The 18082-nt window shown below is 37.4% G+C and overlaps 1 protein-coding gene across 2 annotated transcripts; it reads right to left on the bottom strand.

The window, feature by feature from the left end:
• Positions 1–11142: 11142 nt before the first annotated feature.
• On the bottom strand, positions 11143–12322 carry LOC142531104 (photosystem II D1 precursor processing protein PSB27-H2, chloroplastic). 2 transcript variants are annotated; one of them, XM_075637136.1, is made up of 4 exons: positions 12210–12322; positions 11928–12015; positions 11442–11851; positions 11143–11361 (listed from the first exon to the last, which is right to left on the bottom strand). In XM_075637136.1, the coding sequence occupies exons 2-4, from the start codon at positions 11971–11973 to the stop codon at positions 11224–11226; spliced, it is 594 nt and encodes a 197-aa protein (XP_075493251.1). In that variant the 5' UTR covers positions 11974–12015; positions 12210–12322; the 3' UTR covers positions 11143–11223. The 2 variants fall into 2 exon arrangements, with proteins under 2 accessions (XP_075493251.1, XP_075493250.1); XM_075637135.1 differs by having other exon boundaries at positions 12206–12299.
• Positions 12323–18082: the final 5760 nt, after the last annotated feature.

Below are 18082 nucleotides of genomic sequence, written 5' to 3'. Positions count from 1 at the left end.
GCATACATTTTGATCTGTTTACCGACTCCATTAAAGGTTATCAGGTGGCGAGGTTGGGCATAGTTTTGAAATACATAGGATCAAATACATTGTAGTCAGGCATTCACCATTTGCCTACGGGTGAAGATATCCTATGTGATCTGATGACTCAATCGTAGAAGGAGCCAGAGCAAGAAATGTGTTTTAGGGAAAAATGTTTTCCTAATTGTACATATCATGCTAATATTAGTACTCAAATATAAATCGCATCGTTATTGAATTTATATGCAACTCTCGATACACCAGTGGTTGCAGATTCAATCAAGATATATGAGTTGAAGGGACCGTACTATACGCTAACCATAACTTAAGATTTTTACAGGCACTATCAATGATACCTAGGGGATCATAGAGGGATGCTAATGGACGTTTTTACCATGATCCAATGGGTGCACTCACAAATTAGGTATTGCATTCTTGATCAAGGTGTAGATGAAAAGAATGAGTCTAATTAGGGTAAGTCCGAATAAGAATAAAAGTTTTTCTGAATCACATGGAGATGTGAACCCACAACTAGTTGTATCCCTGAAACATTGAAGGTCACACAAGTATCGTATTATGTGGTCCCATTGAGAAAATCAAAGTTCAAGGAGTTTAATTTGGCGACTAAAGTTTAATGAGGTAAAACAAAATGCTTATAAAGAAGTTCATAAGTTGATTCTATAAGATGGAAGAAATAAGAGTTAGTTTAATTGCTAATTGAGGAAGGAGAGTGAAACTTTCTGTTTTGGTGAAGGAGTTCATAAAGTTGACGGTTGCCAAATATGGATAGGGAAAATTTTAATCTTAGAAATTTTCAATTTTCATTATATGATCTTAGAAATTTTCAATTTTCATTATATGAACAAGATTTGTATCATTGATACATTGGAGATGTCGGATCGTGATTATAAATAGTTCACAATTATTTATTTAGTGAAATTTAGAATTTACTAATTAAATAATAGTACAAGTAGTAGTGACCACTAACATATACAAAATTCTCATAAAATATTCTAGAGGGTATAAAATTATTAACTAATAAGTTAAAATTAAATAACGTCTGTTTAATTTTAATTAATATGTATACGCATAAATTAAATGTGCATGTGTAGATGTATTAATATTTATATCTTTTATATGGAGATATAAAGATGTATATATAAATATAAATATATCATACATTATCAAAAGTTGATAAATGAATGATATAATAATAATATGAGAGTTTTAATTAATGAAAATTAAGAGTTCTAATTGAACTAGGATTAGGAATCCTAGTGACATACAACTTGTGTATTTTTAATAGATATGTTATCAAATGTTAATAATAAAGAAGAATATACATAACACAAATACACAACACAAAATATATCCTCCCCTTCTAAAATACCTCTTAGCCACTTGAAGTATTTTTCAGCAAAAATTTTCAGCCACGAGCTTCCGCCTGTCGCCGCGTCCCGTCGCTGAAGCACCGACTTCGGATTTCTGAAATTCGGGCAGAATTGTTTACATTTTCTAGTGCAATCCAAATAAATAACATAGTATCCGATCGTGGACTTGATTTGATAATCATATGAGGGAGATCCGTTCGAAGAGATATACAAAAAGGGTCAACTCCGCTAATCTCAGACTGGTTTGGTGTCCAGTGTAATTTACACGAAGATAATAATACTAAACATCATATGGATGTTTAAACACATATGACGCCCAAAAAAAGTTTCGAGCCTCGAAACTAAAAAAAATTAAAACTTCCAATGCGTTTTGGGTGCGAGAAAATAGTACCCCAACAGGGTATCAGAGCCAAGGTTTTCTCGATCGTATGTTATAATTTTAATTGTGTTGAGTTTATTATTTTTAACCGTGTTAAAATTTCCTGAAAAATAACCGCTCCAGAAATTAAATTTTCAAAAACAAAAAAATTACGGCTGCTTGGAAAAGTTTTGGGCAGCACTGCCCCGAGCAGGCAACACACTGTTTGCCCAAACTTTAAATTTTTTTTATGGGACGGGAGGGCGTGATCTCTATCCAAACCGTTCGAGGAGCGGGCAAACGCTTATTGTCTTGGGTAGGCTACCCGAGAAGGTCTCAGGGCGGGAACTCATTTTCGGGATTCCTATGGTATTTTTTAAAATTTATAAATAAAATTGATATTTTAAGAAAATTGATCAAATCGTCCCGCAAAAATAAATTTTGATTAAATCAAAAAATATTCTCACAAAATAAATAATTAGGATTGAATTTTAATTATTTATGTTAAAAGATGTTTTACGAGAAATTTAATTAATTAAAGTTAAATAAAATTGTTTATATAATTTTTAAGTTATGGCAGTTGCTAATCTACAATATACATGATTTGTAGATAATATGTGATATTATCGAATTAATATAATATTTGATATTACATGGTAAAAAGATGATCAAGAGTCATGACCAATTTGCTAGGAGTATGTTATGATAATTTCATGTTATTTTTAATTATTAAAAGTGGGCATGGTTTATGGCTCGTTCCCATCCCTTAAATTGTTATCCTAATGTGCCACGAAAATTTAAGGTAAAATTTAAATTTGGTGAGAGATCAAGATTTGAAGATAGTGGACCCAGATACTCGAAAGGAGTTTTGAAAATCGAAGACATGCAAAATATTGGAAGCTTATGAATATTGCATTTGCATCTCTGTATTTACTTAATTTCTGGACATTGATCTATATATGGCTCATATGGATCAATTAGGTTTTGATTATTGTTTATATTTTATTATTTATAATATATGCGATATATTATAAATAATAAGTATGTGCGTTATTATTAATATAATAACAGGATTAGCATGAATCCGACAATCATACAAACAAACATGACACAAGTTTTTTAAATTAATAATGAGACAAATTTTTAAAATAAAATCACTCATTTTGGATAAGATAAAAAATTTAGATCAAACCCATTAAAAAGAAAATTAATAGAAAGTTTAATATTTTTTTGTCTTTCATCAACGATGGTTGCGTGATGAACGCTACCCACAATCAATGTCTGACTCATATTATTGGGGAGAACTGGATGTCGGAAAGCTGTAACTTCCACTGATATATTTGATGTGAAATACGTGGAACTCCCATGATTTTGGCTCATATTATGGAGGGATCTCATGGTGTCCGTCCACCAAGGTTCGACATTGATGGGTCGGGCTCGACACGTGAAGAGAAAGAAGATCATATTATTGGGCCTTCCTCAAACGTGAGACACAATTACGTAGGGGATCACGTTTTTGTGAAGGTCGCAACAATGAGGGGTGTGATGAGATTTGAAAAGAAGGGCAAGCTCAGCTCTAGATTCATCGGACCATTCGAGATCCTAGAGAAAGTTGGGACACTTGCATACAGAGTTGCATTACCGCCGAATCTGATGGAAGTTCATAATGTGTTCCACGTCTCTATGCTGCGGAAGTACATGTTGAATCTTTTGCATGTGCTGAACTATGAGCCACTTCAGCTGACACCGCACCTGTCATTCGAGGAGAAACCCACACAGATACTGGACAGACAGGAGAAGAAGCTCCGGAACAAGTTGATCCACATGGTCAAAGTCAAGTGGCTGAATCATTCCGAGGAGGAAGCTACTTGGGAGATTGAGGCCGAGATGAGGAGTCGCTACCCGGAGTTATTCGATATGTTCTAAATTTCGAGGACGAAATTTTTTATTTAAGGGAGGGAGAGTTGTAAGGTCCAAGAAATTTAAATTTACGTAACATGAATGCATGTAATCTAGGGTTTTATTTAAACTATGTGTTTATTTATTCTAAGCATTTAATGCATAAATATCGCATGAATAGGATTTATTTCACGATATTTTAATATTTCATGCATTAAGGTTTTTAGGTTGCATTTCGCGCTCGAGCGAGGAACGAAGACATGGAAAAATTAAGAAAAAATATTTTTATTGAATGATTAATTTTAGTTAATTAAAATTAGGTGTTTTAAGTGTATTTTTCAAGAAATGGGCTTTGTTGGGTATTTTTACCAGCCAGAGCATATTTTTAATCGGTACGCAAATTTTATCCAAACGGGAGACCTTTTGAGGGCTCGGGCAATATTTTCAAAAACTTATCAAAATGAAATATTTCTCGGGAGTGTTTGAAATTGATGGGCTTATTTTTAAGCTTAATGGGCTCAAAACACTTTTAATCATTTTTAAATCCAAATTAGGGCTCATTAGCACTTGGTTGTCTATTTAAATATTACACTAATCCACCCTAAACCTAAAACTAAACCTAGCAGCCGCCCACCCCTCTCCCTCAGCAACATTTCACATGGATAATAGCAGCAACCAGGGCTACTTCAAGACCCTCCTTAGTTCTTCAAGAAAACTTTTTCCCGCCTCTCCGTTGCACATCCCACACGCGCTTATTCGGGTTTGTAAGCATATATTCGATAAGGCACGCCTCATACCCCTTCTTTTCTCATCATTCACTCCCTATGTATGCTGATATGTGTGCATGTGAGTGGGGATTTCAGATCGTGCATGTTTCATTGATTGTGCATCGTTTTTCATGATTTATGCATGCTTACCTTCTGCAAACTCGCGTTTTTTTGCTTGGTTTTGGTAAAGGGCTGTCAACTTAAACTACTATAGGGCTGGACACGTCCATGTTGGAGGGATTTAGGTGCTAGAGCCACGGCCTACTCGCGTTGAAGGGTTACAGGGTGAAGGGGTCTCGGTGGAGGCTTGTAGTGAGTGGAACGAGAGTTTTTGCATGGAGGGCTGTGTATGGCTTGATCCCAGCCAAGGAGCCGACCCCCAAGGGTCCGTGACTGGGCTAGGAGAGGGCTGAGAGTGGCTGGTCATGGTCTCTAGGCAATTCGAAGGTCTTATTGCTAGGTGGTTCTCGGGTAGGGCGAGGGTGGTGTATTGTTTCTGGGTGGTGCTCACGTCCGAGAGCTTGGGAGGCTAGGGGTATGGTTTGGTAAGCCCAGGGGTGATTCCTCGGGCTGGTCAAGGTCCAGGAGTGGGCTAGTTCTGCTCGGGTTCAATCTAGGATGGGCTAAGCTCAAGTTTGGCTAGGTACGGCCTTAGGGTTTGTGGTGGTCATCGAGTTCGGGTTCTGTCCAGTGCCTATTTGGACATTTTCGGAGGCCTTAGTGGGTCTGATATGCGAGGTTTAGGGGCTGGTAGGATGTGGTTAAAGTGTAGTAAAAATTTGAGAAAATTTGGTTAAGATTCGCATCAATTCGGATTGATTCGGGTTAAAATTGGGACCCCAGTCCAAGTTTTAAAACGAATCGATTAAGTTTTGAAACAGTCTCGATTTTAAGTCTAAATAATGCTTATAAATATGTTTTGGGATGTTTTAAGGAGTTTGATAAGCTTCGGGTCAAAATTTAGAGGTCCATGTGTAAAACGGTTGTGGGGACCCGGACGCTAATCATCATCTTAATCATTTTTGGGATTTAATTATCAATTAAGATAAACAGGGTCTAAAATTTTTTTCTTTAAAATGCGGAAGGTAATGGAATCAATCTATTATACAAACCAATATAATAATACAAATCTTGTACAACATGCTTCTAGTTCAAACTAGTCTAAGGTTTAACTACTAAATTTCAAGTATTAAATCAAGTCTACATTCAAGTCCGGAATCACCACTCTAATCTCGATCTCTCATCATCTTCTTGACCCCGATCTTGTCTCACCTGTTGTCATGCACACATACAAAACAAGACAACAGCCGGATACTCCGGTGAGAATAAATCCCAGTATAAATAATGTATACATGCAGTTAACTGAATTAACATAAAAGCATGAATTATATCTTATCACATGTAGCATAATCAAACAACATGTATCAATACGAGTCTGTAAATAAAACATGAATCGTAATCTACGAAACATAAATCAATACGGATCTGTAAATCAAATTCTAGTCTCAATATCTAAGACTCGACTCATCTCTCATTCTAATCTAGTCTAGGGATCCCGGTGAATAAGAACGTAACAAGTCTCCAACCTACTACCACCAGTCGCAGTGGCGGTACGTTCTTATTTCTGGACTTTGGTCTAGCTGTATCGAATAATCTACAATAAGAACAATATCTGTATCTTAAGCACATCGATACACCAAACGTCCAGTGCCTTGGCGTATCTACCAAGACTAAGCCTATTCTGACAATGTGCAATGGGTCAGTGACAAGTCTGTCAAAATCTAACCCCTCTGTCAGTGACTCTTACTTAATAGCTCTCTGCTTTCTACTTCTAATTCAATAGAATAAACATAGTCATTAAAACACAAAGGTATAAAAACAATACCATACAAGTATGTGGTTTAGGGAAACTCGAGTTAAATCTAACTCAAGTCGATCTCCCAATTGACATCCATTTATACCTTTCTCTTCTCGGTCTGATGAAGACGAAGTCTTGTATTCCAATCTGTCCATATCCAAATCTGATAATGACAATCATATAAATACCATATCAGTATATAACTCAATTCAAGACATGTTTTGATCAATACTCAAATCGGTATATAATATGATCCATATCTGAACAAGGTATAATCTAATTCATATCAATGATATCACGATACAATCGAAATCATTACTGAATCTGATCAATATCAATCTACTGATGTTTCGACGGCATAACAATACAGTCACGATAACCCCGTCTATCTCAACATCACAGAGATACTACCAAAATTCATAATCAGTATCAATACAATTCATAATCTCAATATCGGTACACTTAAAATCAGTAACAATTGCATACACAGTCTGTTCTGCGATCTGACTTCAATTATGCGATGCCTACTATATCAGAAACACCATATCTGGTTCATATTCAAATCGAACAATATCATGTTTCCAAATCATCTCAAAACTTAATAAAACTTACGTCCTTGTATAGCTGTCGCCGAGAGGATCGTAGAACTGTGCTCAGATTTAAATTCTGATAACTGGTTGGTATAAAATCCCAAATCTAGCACCACATCAAACTTGGAAGATTTCTGAGGGAATTCTCGTTTCTTGCTTCAGGAAGAATGAGGATTTGATATACATATATAGATCACATTGCATGTAAAGCACATGGCTGAATGTGCTTACTGCACGTTTCACCGCGGGTGCAGTATTTCTCACCCCGCGGGTGCGCTAGGCGTACTGATCATCATCCAAAATTTCAGAAACAGCGACCGCGGGTGCGCTCTGTCTTGCACCGCGGGTGCGGTCTCTCTAGCACCGCGGGTGCGCTCAATCTCCAGTAGCAACTTTCATACCCTACTGGACATTAACCGCGGATGCACTCCTTCTAGACCGCGGGTGCGGTGACCCTACTGTAAAATTGGCCAACTTTATGTCCATGCACCGCGGGTGCGGTATCAAAAGGGGCGCGGGTGCGGTCTCTTTCTTCAAGCAACACTTCATCTTTTCATTTAGTGCCTCTCATTACATGTCATGCATACTCATATCTTCCGAATATCACATCAATGAAGACTAATAAATCTCAAGCCTTACAACGGTTATTTCGGGTTTCCAGGGGCAAAATGATCATTTTGCACCCGGGGTTAGTTTCTGGTCCTTGCAGCGCCCTAAGCACAAAGCTTAGCATGTTTTAAATGTTTATGCATCATGTATATGATTTATTATACGTATTTATGAAAAATTATGTGCATGCTTGGTTTTAAGAAAATTTACGTATGTGCACAATTTTGATAAGTGATGAAAATGATGATGTTTTGAAGGATTGGAATTGGTTGTGACTAATGATTTATATGTAAATGTTAATGATGTATATGTAAATGCTAATGACGAGGCCTAGGCACAGTGGATGGGTAATATTGTCGCTGATGTCCGACAGAAGCCGGGTACCACGGTTTTATGTAGATGGATCCATCGTATAACGATGAAACAATAAAGCTGAATTTTGATGATGTACCTAGGTGTAAATGATGCAGGTGAGCATGTCGTTGAGGAGGCGGAAGGTGCCAAATTTTGAGTAGGCAGGACTAGATGTACGCGCACGACCCGAGGACCACACTTTTCTGCACATTATGAGTTTATGAGTTTAGAGAGGACATGAAAATTTTTATACGCTGGTTTTGATATGCTGATGATTATTAGGATTTTTACTTGTTTATGTTTACGCAAATTTTGTTGGACGAGTTTGGCCATTTTAAACTATATATTTTTAATTGTCAAATATTTACGATTATTTTTAGAAGAGTATATTTTTCAGTAGAGTTGTATTCATGCAAAATATTTAAATGTTATTTTCGAAAATTTGAGCAAAAAAAAATTTCAGCATTTTAAATTCATAGATGTCACATTATTATCCCCAATGAATTGTCCACGAACATTCTGTTGCTATCAGTGCCATCGTTATTCGATGGGTTTGTAGTGAACTTCAATACGAACAAGTTGGAGGCCAGTCTTGAAGATTTGGTCAACATACTTACAAGTTATGAAGCCATTGTCAAGAAGGTTTCCTAGTGGGCTCTTCATTTGGCATAAAGAAAATGCCAAAATGGAAGGGAAAGAAACGTTCGTCTATTTCCAAGAAAAACAAACCAGGTAAGAAGCAGGCTACAAACACTTCTAAAGAGTTCACAAAACCTCATAAATTAGAAGATGTTTGCTTCCACTGCAAGAAACCTGGATATTGGAAGTGCAATTGCAAGGAGTATCTTGCCTAAAAGGGTTTTGACAACGATATGTTTTATATTGAAATAAATGTTTTAATTCAACTTCTTGAATATTAGATACTGAATGTAGATCTTATCTATTCAATAATTCCAAGCAATGACAAAAAGTAGAAGGCTAAAGGAAGGTGAGACATACTTGAGGATAGACAATGAGCAAGAATTGCTGCAAAGCCCATAAGAGATGTTTATTTAATATTAAACAATAACTTTAGGTTATTTTTGAGAGATGTTTTATATATTTCAGATTTGGTTAAAAACATTATTTTCCTTTCTTTACTTGATAAAAATGAATTTTCTTGTTTATCTAGCAACGTTGTTTGCAATTTTTACAAGAATGGATGCTTGATTGGAACATACGAAATACAAAACGATATCTATAACTTCAAAATAAAAGATATTCCGATCAACCTTGTCCAAGTAAACACGATATCACAACAACAAACAAAAGAAAGCAAAATATTCTAAACCAAGCACTTATGTCACGCTAGGCTAGGACATATTTCCCAAAGAAAGATATACAAATTAGTCGGAGAGCATGTTTGACTCGTCATATATAAACTCTATAGAGAAATGTGAGTCCTGTCAGAAAAGAAAACTGACCAAAGCCCTTTCTTAGGAAAAGTGTAACGTGCACATAATCTATTAGATTTGATCCATACAGCTGTGTATGCCCGCTAAGTATTAGCACGAAATATGATTAATCTTATTTCATTATCTTTAATGATAACTATTCGAGATATGAGTATGTGTATTTAATGAAATACAAGTCTGAGACTTATGAAAAATTCAAAGAATTGAGAGCTTTAGTAAATAAACAATTAGGAAAGAATATTAAAAATCGATCAGATCAAGGTGGAAGTAACGAGTTTCAAGACTACTTTAAAGACAATGAGATTGACTAATAAAGATACCATTTGGAAAAAACATTGACATCTTTAGCGCATTTGAGAGAAGCAACAGAGGAAGACGATTCTGCTTCAACTCGTTTCCCAACTCTGTGAGGCACCAATGATTTCGATGCTCCGCCGCCTGCCATTTCCTTCAAAATGCAAAACGAAGAGGGGATTTTCGATTGAGTGGTTCGAAATAGGTAGAAATGTAATAGCTTAGGCCTTTACTTGTACAGAAGATATGGAGGGACGCTTGAAACTTTTTTGGATTTTGGGAGTTGGAGCCGACCTTTTTGTGCCTTGAAGTTTTTCAACGGGATCGACGACTTGTCCTGATTGACACCCGTTGGATTGAAAAGCGTGATGAAAATAGCGAAACCACCCCTTCAGAATTCTTAATCGTTGTTTGTCCCTCTATGCGATGACCTCTGAAGTAAGATAGCAATTGATTCGACTCGAATAATTTAGTATAATCGGTCGAGTATTAATTTTCAAGCTCGATGATATATGAAATTAATCGAGCTCAAAAATCTCAATTTAGGCTTTATTTAATTCTAAATAAATAATAAATATATATATATGTAATCGAGTAGAGCTACTCGATTAGACACGTGTATAAATCGAGCTCGACTCGATTCAAGATTCGAGCTCGAGTCGAATTTTAATAAAACCATTCACAAGCTACTCACAGGTAGTTTGACTCATTCGCACCCCAACGACCCTACTCCAAAGTTCTTAAATCCATGTTCATTGTAAATTTGTAGTTGTACATATGAAAACTCAGACTAGCCTATGTAGCTGCTAATTTAGGGGTGATTTGGATTAGTATTTGAATTGGTTTTAAAATTTACAGAACTAAAAATTGAAAGAAAAAAAAATACACCAAACTTATTATAAAAAAATTATATATATTTGTATCATTAGTATTAATAATATGATAGAATGATAACGAATGTGACTACTTTTAATGAAAATAATCAAAATATTTTATTTGAAAAACATTAGAATTAAAAATCGATCATTCAAACCAAGTCGAATCGAAACGAAACGAAATCTAAATTTGTGTTGATTTGGGTTTTTAATTATCAATAGTTTTGTTTGATTTGCAATTTTAGAAAGCCGATAAAATTAGTTTGGTTCGAGTTTTTATAAAAATATGAACAAATCCATAGTTGATCACTTTATCTTCCATTCATTGGAAATATGTTTTTCCTTGTAATATATTTCACTCCTCTATTTGTCTATTTAACTGTGGAAAATGTCTAGTGTTATATCTGTATAAAACTTCCAACTATTTATTTTAACTTTATACATTTGAAAATGCAGAAGAGTTAGGAAATTTTTATAACTAGGCTAGGCTACTTGGTTGGTATGAGACCATATATTTTGTTTTCAATCAAATCGAACTAGGCTAAAACTTTTTAGGCTGATTTTACCTAGACGAAAACGAATTGTTATCATTGTTCCATAAAATTTGAGATGAGATATCGAGTTCGTGCGACAGGCAACGGTTAAAGAAAAAAATGTGATGACAAAAACGTGTATAAACTGAGTATTCATACGCAGCCATGACTTTTTATTGGGCGTAATATTACGTAACAGGACACCGTATATAATTATAGTTCACAGAGATTGTTCGGCCGCGGACAAGTTACTCAAAATCTCGGCCTTCACATCCTCCGGAAGCGGCGCAGAGGGCCCAGCCTTTGAGTAGAAGTTGGCCAGAGATCTTATGGCTTTCTCGATCATCACATACGATTCCTGCAACGGCGATCAACACCACATCAACACACATGCACATTTATACAATGATCAAACATGCATGCATCCAATCCAAATACCTCACTGGATACTATGTTTTGCCCCCTCCAGCCACTCAAATATCCTCGGATCGATTCCTTGGCAGCGTCGGCGGTCCGTCTGAACTTAGCCATGTCTCTCGTGTCCTCCTGAAGCGACTCACGCAGCGTTTTCAATACCTCCCGCGCGGATTTCAGGTAAGCCTTGGGCAACACCTTCCCGGACTGTGTTTTCTCATTAGGATCAAACAACGACTTCAAGGCCCCCGACAGGCCACCCTCTTCTGATTCAGCGCGAGCCCGTAATGGCACTACCTCGTAGCTCAAACTCAGCAATGCAAATACAACGAGCTGGCGACGAGGGGATGCCAGCATGTGGCGACATCTGCATTGCATTCTATTTGCCGAGTTGCGAGGAGTCCTTTCCATTCTACGCCGCAAGGTGATCCACACTACAATGGTTGCATTCTCAAATTCAAAATCAATTATCTAATCAGTAATTGGAAACATAATCTGTGTATAACTCACTGGAATCCGATGTGACGACAGAAAGGGGGTTCGTAATTGCTGCCATATCAGGGCATGAAAAGCCAATCACTGCCTTGTTCTCCGCCTCCTGCAGCAATCATATAGAAGAGAATCTCAAGAACAAATCCCAACAACAAACATCAGTTCAAGCGCGCTGTTCGCTCAAACTCGATTCACCCCAAATCAATTCGCGACAAAATTTAGCCACTCAAATTCATAAATTCAACAACAGACAATGGGTCCAAATCAATCACTTGGAAAAGGTAAGGATTACATACCCACCAAAACAGGGGAACAAGCACTTTTAATCTTCTTCTTTCCTAGAATGTAATGCTCAAATTCTTGAAACACCGTCTGGCCACGTCTTCTCTTACTTTTTATCCAACATTTTATTTATTTTGATTTTATTTGGATGTAACTACGGGCCGCCGATGGGCTTAATTCCCTCTACTCGGGCCTGGGCTACGTGCTCCTTAGTAATTTTTAATTTAATAACTGTATTAATATGTTTTGGGAAAAAAATAATGACATAGTACGAGAAAATATAAGTTAATTACTCTAAAAATATTTTTTTTTTATGATATGTAAATAGCGTATAGATAATAATAGTCAATTTATATAATCTTCTTGTTATAAAAGTAATAAGAAATGATAGGAGAGAGGCGGAAAAAGTGAGTTTCGAGGATGGTTCAGAACTATTTTATTTATAATTGATAACTCTTATTATACAGTGATATAATACAAATTTATAGATAGAAAGATTCAGGTACACATCTTAATAGAAAATCTATCTAAATTCACAATCATATCAAAGCACTCCTCTGATATGTTTATCTATACACCAACCACTTCATTGAATCTTTCATTTGGGAAGATGGTTGCTTCAAAACTTCATGAAAGTCAAGTGTTGCCTCGTTAAAATATTGAGAATAAAACCCAGTGGAAAAAGCTTAAATAGTGATTTAAGGATCATTAGGGAGAACTTTGTAGCATGTTTGATAATTCAGGATCTGGTTTGATAGTGATTTTATTATGTTGGTATTGTCTAGGTTCAGAGCTTTCTGTCAGATTGTTTTAGTGAGGTACGTGATGTACTGACTGAGATATCCAAGCGTAGTATACACACTTATATGCTGCATATTTATTTGTTGCATGATACATGTTTTACTGCTTTGGCATATTATGTATGACATATCATGTTGAGCTTGATATCTTTTGAGATATATCTCGTTTGTTGGGGCTGCTTAGCCCTATTCTGTATTGTGGACGATGGGGCATCGAGAGTTACAGTGTCCGACGGACCTGCGGGCTCTGATGACCTGCACATTGTAGGTACACATCTTGATGATGAGTGTGAGAGCCAAAACATGCCTAGGACAGATCAGAGACTACACACTCAGGCGCCTCTAGACTGAGCATGAGATTCTTGTCTTGATCATTAATATCCGAGCATATTGCATTTCACATGCATCATATCAGTTTGTATACTCTTACATTCTCGTATTGGGCGATTGTCGCTCACGTCCTTGTTTTCATCTTGGACACCCCATTCTACGGGGGCAGGTCTTAGGTTGGACGGTTCGGATGGTCAGGACGCTGGCTAGAGCGGTTGGGTTTTCGGTGGTGATCCAGTAGAAGTTTTATATGGTTTATCGTTTTTTCGTTCAGAATTATGTTTTTGATATGGTTGTATTAATGTTTAAGACTGCTATTATTGTTCTGTTTTTATTTAGCTTGTAAGATGATTAAGTATTTGGTTTTCGCTGTTTAATTGTTGTAATTAAATTTAATGTTGCATGTTTATTAGTCTGTTTAGTAGTAGCTAGGGTAAAAGCGCTAAATTTTGTGATATCAGAGCATGCAAAGATTTTTGGGCATTAGTAATTTTGTTTTCAGGATTTAGAGGTTGATTTTGGTTTCCTTTTAGATGTCAGGAGATGGAAACAGTCACGGAAGTGTGGGACATGGCTGTTATGGCGATGATGAGGCTGGCCGAGAACATTGTCGTAGAGATCGTGACGTAAGGTGTCACCTAGATCATGATGAAAGGAGACGTAGGAACCGTGTCAACATTATGGATTTCATGAAGATTGACCTCCACTGTTTATCGGAGATGAGAATGCTAATGTTGCTGAAGCTTGGGTCAATATCATGAAGTAGTGTTTTCGAGTGCTGCACTATGATGAGGATGAGAAGATGGAGGTATCAGATTTCATGATCCAAGGATAAGCTCAAAAATGTTGGAAACATGTTTCTGCAATTCTAGTTCAGCAGCATGGATTGATTCGTTGGGAACATTTCCGTCAGGCTATAAATATGTTACCTAGGCTTTCAAAACACCATTCTTCTGCACCATCAGCAGCCGAAATTTTTCACTTACACACACGCAAAAATCGAGAATTAAGGGAGGAATGAAAGCTAGGGTTCTTCGTCGTCCGATCGTCCAACTTCGCACCCTCGCCAATGATTGAATATTCGAGCGTTATAAACGCAAAGACACATTTTCTTAACTCTTTTACGCATCATTCAAACAATATTATGCATGTTTTAATTGTTGTTGCATGAAAAAAATTTACGTACGATGATTTAAACGTTTTGTCAATATTTTCAAAGTTTTGAACGTTTTACGTATATATGAACGTGGTATGATTTCCAACGAGTACGCTTCCAACGGAGGATTAAATATGAATGAAATATGATTAAATTGAAAGGAAAACAAAGTTGGAACCGGCAGGAGAACAAGGGAAGAACACCTAGGGTTTTCTAGGAGGGATCATGCGCTTGTGATTGTCTTGGGGGCGGCTAGGGGCTGTACTGCATGTGGGCTCGACCAGGGCTGGCTGGGGCTCGAGGAAGGTCATGGTTGAGGGATTGGTTGAGTCGTAGTAGGGCTAGGACTCGTGGGTATCAGCTGGTGAAGGGTCCACATGAGGTAGGACTCTTCCCATGCGTGATTTATGTTTGGCCGAGGAGCTGGTACAACGAGGGGTTAAGGGCTTGGCTAGGGTGGTCTAAGCTATGGCTCAGGGTGGTCCAGAGAGGTTCAAGAGGGTCGGGCTTGAGGGAGGCTCGAGCATGGGGGCCTTGTCGAGTAAGAACACATAGGCGCATGTTAAGTGGTTACGCGCGGCTCTTGTCTAGGGAGAGTTGCTGCGTGGTTCAGGGCTTGGGATGGGTTCGGTGGGGTTTGAGCCTGGTTCAGTGTCAGTGAGGGACTGAGGTGATTCCTGGCTAAATGACTAGAGGAGTCTTAGTTCGATCAAGGACTGAGGAGCCTGGTTAAGCTTAAATAATTATTTGGGATAAGCCCATGTCATTAAAAGTTAGAAAAAAAATAAAATCGAGAAATTTTACGTCTAGGGGCGAACCAGTCATTTTACACTTGGAATTTTTATGGTGCATCAATTTTCTGAAAAATTTTCTTGTGTGGTTAGAAATATTATTCAACATGATTTAAACCATATGATAAAGAAAACCTGGCTCTGATACCACTGCAGGATCTCGTTTTCTCTCGTGCCCGAACGCAGCGGAAGTTTTTAAAATTTTTTATTTTTATTTTGACAATCAAAATATTTGGACACTCGTACGGTTTGGATTGAATAAACATACATAGGATGCTTGAACTTTTACCTTAATGAATTTGCACTTGGCTCCAACTACGTCGGTACAAGTGAACGTACCTCTTGTTGTAAATCCTCCTTACGTTCTTCAAATCTCCTTTCTTCAATCTTCAAATCCAATCCACAACTTAATTACTTGTTCCTCTTCGAACTTGCACTAGAAAGTACAGAAGGATTTTACGTTGAGATTGAAAGAAGTTTCTGAAAACAAGGAGAATGGGAAGAGGTGGCTTTTTCGAAAAATCCCTTGGCTTGGAGGCTAGGGTTTTGAAAATTGAGAATGAATTATTGTGTTTAACTCTAAACCTAATACACATATATATAAGCTTAAGGCCCATTAATTGAATTAAATACTTAATGAGCTTAATCAATTAATTATTCTAGTCCAACTAGTTTAAAATATTAATCTTTTAAAGTCCAATTAAGAACCTTAATAATATGTATATTGGTCTTGTACTCCTAGAAGTCCATTATACATATACCCATTACATTTAATTTAAATCCTTTATAAATTCAACATTTGAATTTAATATTTAAATTATAAATTTAACTCCTTAAATTTATCACATCCAAAATTGACAATGAAGGAGAATATACCAGTGAAGGATTTGATGCATATTGTCAACATGAGGGCATCAAAAGATAGTTTACGATGGCTTACATACCTCAACAGAATGAAGTGGCGGAGCGGATTAACAGGACCTTGTTGGACAGAACAAGAGCTATGTTGAGGACTGCGGGTCTGAACAAGTCATTTTGGGCGGAAGCAGTCAAAACCACTTGTTATATTATCAATCGTTCTCCTTCAGTGACGATTGATCTAAAGACTCCGATGGAGACGTGGACCGAGAAGCCGACAAATTATTCTCATTTGCATACATTTGGAAGTCCGGTGTACGTTCTGTACAATGAGCAAGAAAGATCAAAGTTGGATTCGAAATCCAGAAAATGTATCTTCTTGGGTTATGCTGATGGAGTAAAGGGGTTTCGTTTGTGGGATCCTCCTGTTCACAAGCTTGTCATCAGCAGGGATGTTATCTTCGAGGAAGATAAAGTAAAAGGGAGACAAAGGCACACCGAATTCAGAAACTACTATTTTTCAGGTGGAAAATAAGACGGACGAAGGTCAAGTTTCTTGTGAAGCAGTACCAGAGCACGAAGAACAAGAACATGTTGAGTCTGAAGTTTCCAATGTGAGGCAGTCAACTCAAGACAGAAGACCACCAGTTTGGCTTTCAGATTATATTACTGAAAGCAATATTGCATATTGTCTATTATCAGATAATGGTGAGCCATCGAGTTTCCACGAGGCTACTCAACGCTCGGATGTATCCTTGTGGATGATATTCGATCCGACTTCAGTACTGTGTTCCTATCGACGCAGGCTAACACTGGACGTAAGTTTTCTTAAGTTTTGATATGATTTGAAATTATGATACTGTCAGAATCGGATATGATTCATATATGGTGTTCTCGACATGCTAGACATCGTATGATCGAAATCGGATTGAAGAACAGATACCGTATGGAATTGTTATTATTTTTAGAATTGATTTGATTGAGATTGATAACAGATTTGGATTATTGACTGATTCTGGATTGTATCGGATAGTGTGGGGACCCGGACGCTAATCATCTTCTTAATCATCATTGGCGTAAGGATTTTTCACATAATTCTGCTGACCCTTTTCTCGTTTTCCTCTTTTCCTTTCTGAATTCTGAAGGAATAACGTTGCTTATATATATCAATGCATGATAAGGGGCAAGTGGCTTCATTTTTTGCCCAACACGTTTCGCGCATATGCGCGACCCTCCTCGGCGCATATGCGCGAGACACTAAGTCTCGGCGCGTGTCTACACGGTAGCTCGCGCATATGCGCGCCCTCATTCGGCGCATATGCGCGAGGTCCTTTACCATTCTTCACAACTCTCGAGTACTCTCGCGCACCTGCGCGAATCCATGTCGCACGCATATGCGCGAGGTGCTCTGCCTGCCTCGCGCATATGCGCCCGGCAGGGTCGCGCATATGCGCGAGGTCTTTTCCTCGCACATAATTCAAACTTCTTTCCGGCTTCCTCGGTCTGATCCGTTCTGTCTATAATCACATCAATTAATCAATGAATCATTTCAGATTAACAACACCATAAATCTCGGACATTACAGAGAATGAATGATTAATAAGAAATTTTCTTTAAAGCTTAGTGCTAAAAGATCATGAAGTTCTCTTTAACGAGCCTCAAATTATCTGCAAGATCGTGAGGTTATCTTCCAAAACGAGCTTTAATTTTCATAAAAAAAATCCATCAACCCCCTAACGTGATCCATAACTCGGGGCCTTAACATTAAGCGACCCATTAAACAAACTTTTTGGGATGATACTCCTATGGGGTTTATAACCTAACATTAATGCTCTTGTTGAGAGTTGACGTAACGGAAACAACGACCTAGAAAAGGGCTACCATCAGATCGATGCCCATGATAAAAAAATCATACGTTGGATTAAGGTGCATGAATGCATGCACAGGATACTGAAA

The sequence above is a fragment of the Primulina tabacum genome, chromosome 17 (assembly GCF_025594145.1).
Source record: "Primulina tabacum isolate GXHZ01 chromosome 17, ASM2559414v2, whole genome shotgun sequence".
In the NCBI taxonomy this organism is placed as follows: domain Eukaryota; kingdom Viridiplantae; phylum Streptophyta; class Magnoliopsida; order Lamiales; family Gesneriaceae; genus Primulina; species Primulina tabacum.
The sequence above is the reverse complement of the archived record's forward strand: the minus strand, read 5'-3'. Positions and strand labels throughout refer to the sequence as shown.